The sequence below is a fragment of the Penaeus monodon genome, chromosome 19 (genome assembly GCF_015228065.2).
Source record: "Penaeus monodon isolate SGIC_2016 chromosome 19, NSTDA_Pmon_1, whole genome shotgun sequence".
Lineage (NCBI taxonomy): Eukaryota > Metazoa > Arthropoda > Malacostraca > Decapoda > Penaeidae > Penaeus > Penaeus monodon.
In genome coordinates, this window is record NC_051404.1 from 28,553,058 (window position 1) to 28,555,676 (window position 2,619).

Here is a 2,619-nt window from a genome sequence, read left to right on the forward strand (position 1 = left end):
CTTACTAATCATTCATTTTGGATAATCTACTAGTAATTGTGGAAAAAGAAGAAAATCACAGCAAATGGCAAAAGTTTACAATAAACTGAGAATTTTCTGACTAATACTTCCAGTTACTAGCATGAGAGAGTAGTGAAATGATCTAAAAGTTAAAACCCATTTTTTATTCATATCACCTATCATCACAATCACAGGCCTATGCACATGCACACACTCACCCATTTACTCTCTCTCTCTTCAATAAATTGTCACCGAAGACTTCCTTCCTTTCCCCTCTCTTTATGAATGAAAATTAGTATCTTCACTTACTTGTGTTTTTCCGTGTACTTGACCATCATAGGAGACAGTTCATAAGTGAAGAAGACCCCTGGAAGACCAGACTCTCCCAGTCCCATCTGAAGGGACTAATGAAAAGGAAATGAATTTATAGCTATATAAATGTATATATATAAAGAATATGATTTTCAGAAGAGAGAAATTTATATGTACATAAAAATCTATCAAGTGACATACAAAATACAATTTTCCATGGTAATTCTCATGATTAAAGAAAAGAAACAAATAACAAAACTGCAATTACCTTTTGGTGTTGAGTGACCGAGAACTGATTAGTGGATAGCGTAGAGCCATCTACCCTCTCGTATGTTGTGGGTACAATTTTGACATAGTAAGTGATGGTTTTTGGTCCCTTCTCAGTTGTGAATTCAGTTCCATCAATAGGGTTAGTTTTGCCAGGGATGTTATAGCCAAAGCTGAGATGCCGGATGCGATGAGAGAGGTCAAAATCCTTTGTTTTATACTGCTGAACATCATGTACTGCAGAGAGCCAGAAAGATTACAATATTGCAGCAGCCTTCTTCAGTCAACATTATATAAATAAATAAAGATGGTTGAAGTAAAATCTACTATGGCAAACTAGTTTTAAGTTACAGAACTACTGATAAAACAATTCTGGACTTACTGTGAAGGTGATTGTGCTGGAAGGACTTCCCAGGAGCTATATGGAAATTACCCCCAACCTGAATTTATTTGGATAACATAAAAGAGAGATCAAAATCATTATGTAATATAGGTAAATACTATGGCAAAATTGCTAGTGTACAGAAGAGAGGAAATGAACTGACTAACGCAGGATTGAAATATAACACAAAGTTTAGTAATGAAAATATTTTACCCAGAAAATAAAATAATTCTTAGTTTCAATTATTTGTCTTAACATGACACCAGCAAAGTATGCTGCAAAATATCTGGGCAATGCAACATTCCTTGTTCTTACCCGGTTTACTTCCAAATATCCATACATCTGACAGCCCTCCTTTGGTAGCTCCTCAGACTCCACCAGCTTACCCTCTCGTACACATTGCTCTATATCTTTGAGAGGCGGCACTGCCCAGCCCTTGGTGCGGTATGCATCCTTGACATCTTCGCAGGAGTTACAGCATCTACACAAACAGAAAAGAAAGCAATTAGATTCAAGACTTTTTAGCACAGAATGGATCCACTTCTATTCCTCTTTGTAGTTCTAAAGTAGAAGTTATCATTACAGGATGAGAAATAGTTGCTCTGTATTTCTACAGAAAAACACTCAAGACTTACTGATTTTTTTCAGATTCTGCCCCGTAACAACTTCCACATTTGGGTGTAGTTACTTCTGCAGTACTTCCTTGAGTTGTATTGGTACTATCGTCTTTGCTATGGCCAATATCTGTCACAAAAATGAAGATTGAAATTTGTTATTTTGTATAATTATCACTGATGTTTTTTAAATCAATTAATAAACAAGGTAATGAAATCCATTAGCTTAATATATATCTGACAATAATCATCATAAACAGCAGAAATAGGATGTATACACCTATGTTGTCTTTGAGAGAACACTCCTATAATTATCATCAAAACTACATGAACAGATTTGATTTTATCCTTCTATCCAAAAATGCTGTCTGCACATAAACAGGCAACTATTATGACAGTACTATCTGATTTCCAAAACTCCATAACTACTTACGTTCTTGTCTTTCTGGATCTTGCAAAGGTCTTCCCTGCAAATCTAACTTCCGTTTGTATATGTTGTGCTGAACATTGACATGCTGCTCGCCACTTAGGTCCATGGCATCCAAGCTCAACACTTCACGTTAAAGGAAATATGGGAATTTAAGACAGGAGACAAATATAAGGAAAGCTTCATCTATTTGGCAGATATCTTTTCACTAAATTATATGGTGATCTTTTAAGTTATAATCCCAAATAAATATATAAAAATATATAACTTGTACAAGGAACAAGGAGACTTGCAATTGCATGGGATGCTCGGAAATATGACGTCAAAATTAATGCGCAGTTTACTCCCTCTTGTGGTGTCAACGAAAAGGTCCTCTGCAATCTTGGGTGTTAAGTAGTCATAGAGTTCCGACAAAAAGAGAAGAGTCATGAACAGACCAGCAACAACTGTTACTGTTGAGAGAGAAAAAGATCATTTCAATCATGTTTGAAGTTTTCAGCTTCAAAAAATAAACATTCAGCTCTCAACTCAGAATAAAAAAAAGTGAAAATCTACACAAATGACACATACCTATCCAGACCACATCCAGAATAAAATACACATGCATGCACAAAACA

General features: G+C 35.4%; 1 protein-coding gene across 1 annotated transcript in view; it reads right to left on the reverse strand.

Moving 5' to 3' along the window:
- LOC119585154 (endoplasmic reticulum-Golgi intermediate compartment protein 3-like) overlaps positions 1 to 2,619 on the reverse strand; it is a 12,020-nt gene that overhangs the window by 1,107 nt on the left and 8,294 nt on the right. The window contains exons 3-9 of the mRNA XM_037933784.1: positions 2,296 to 2,454; positions 2,009 to 2,128; positions 1,597 to 1,705; positions 1,277 to 1,442; positions 962 to 1,019; positions 581 to 816; positions 310 to 404 (exon numbers count right to left, since the gene is read on the reverse strand). Of these exons, the coding sequence (XP_037789712.1) occupies positions 310 to 404; positions 581 to 816; positions 962 to 1,019; positions 1,277 to 1,442; positions 1,597 to 1,705; positions 2,009 to 2,128; positions 2,296 to 2,454 (943 nt within the window). The remainder of the gene's footprint in view (positions 1 to 309; positions 405 to 580; positions 817 to 961; positions 1,020 to 1,276; positions 1,443 to 1,596; positions 1,706 to 2,008; positions 2,129 to 2,295; positions 2,455 to 2,619) is intronic.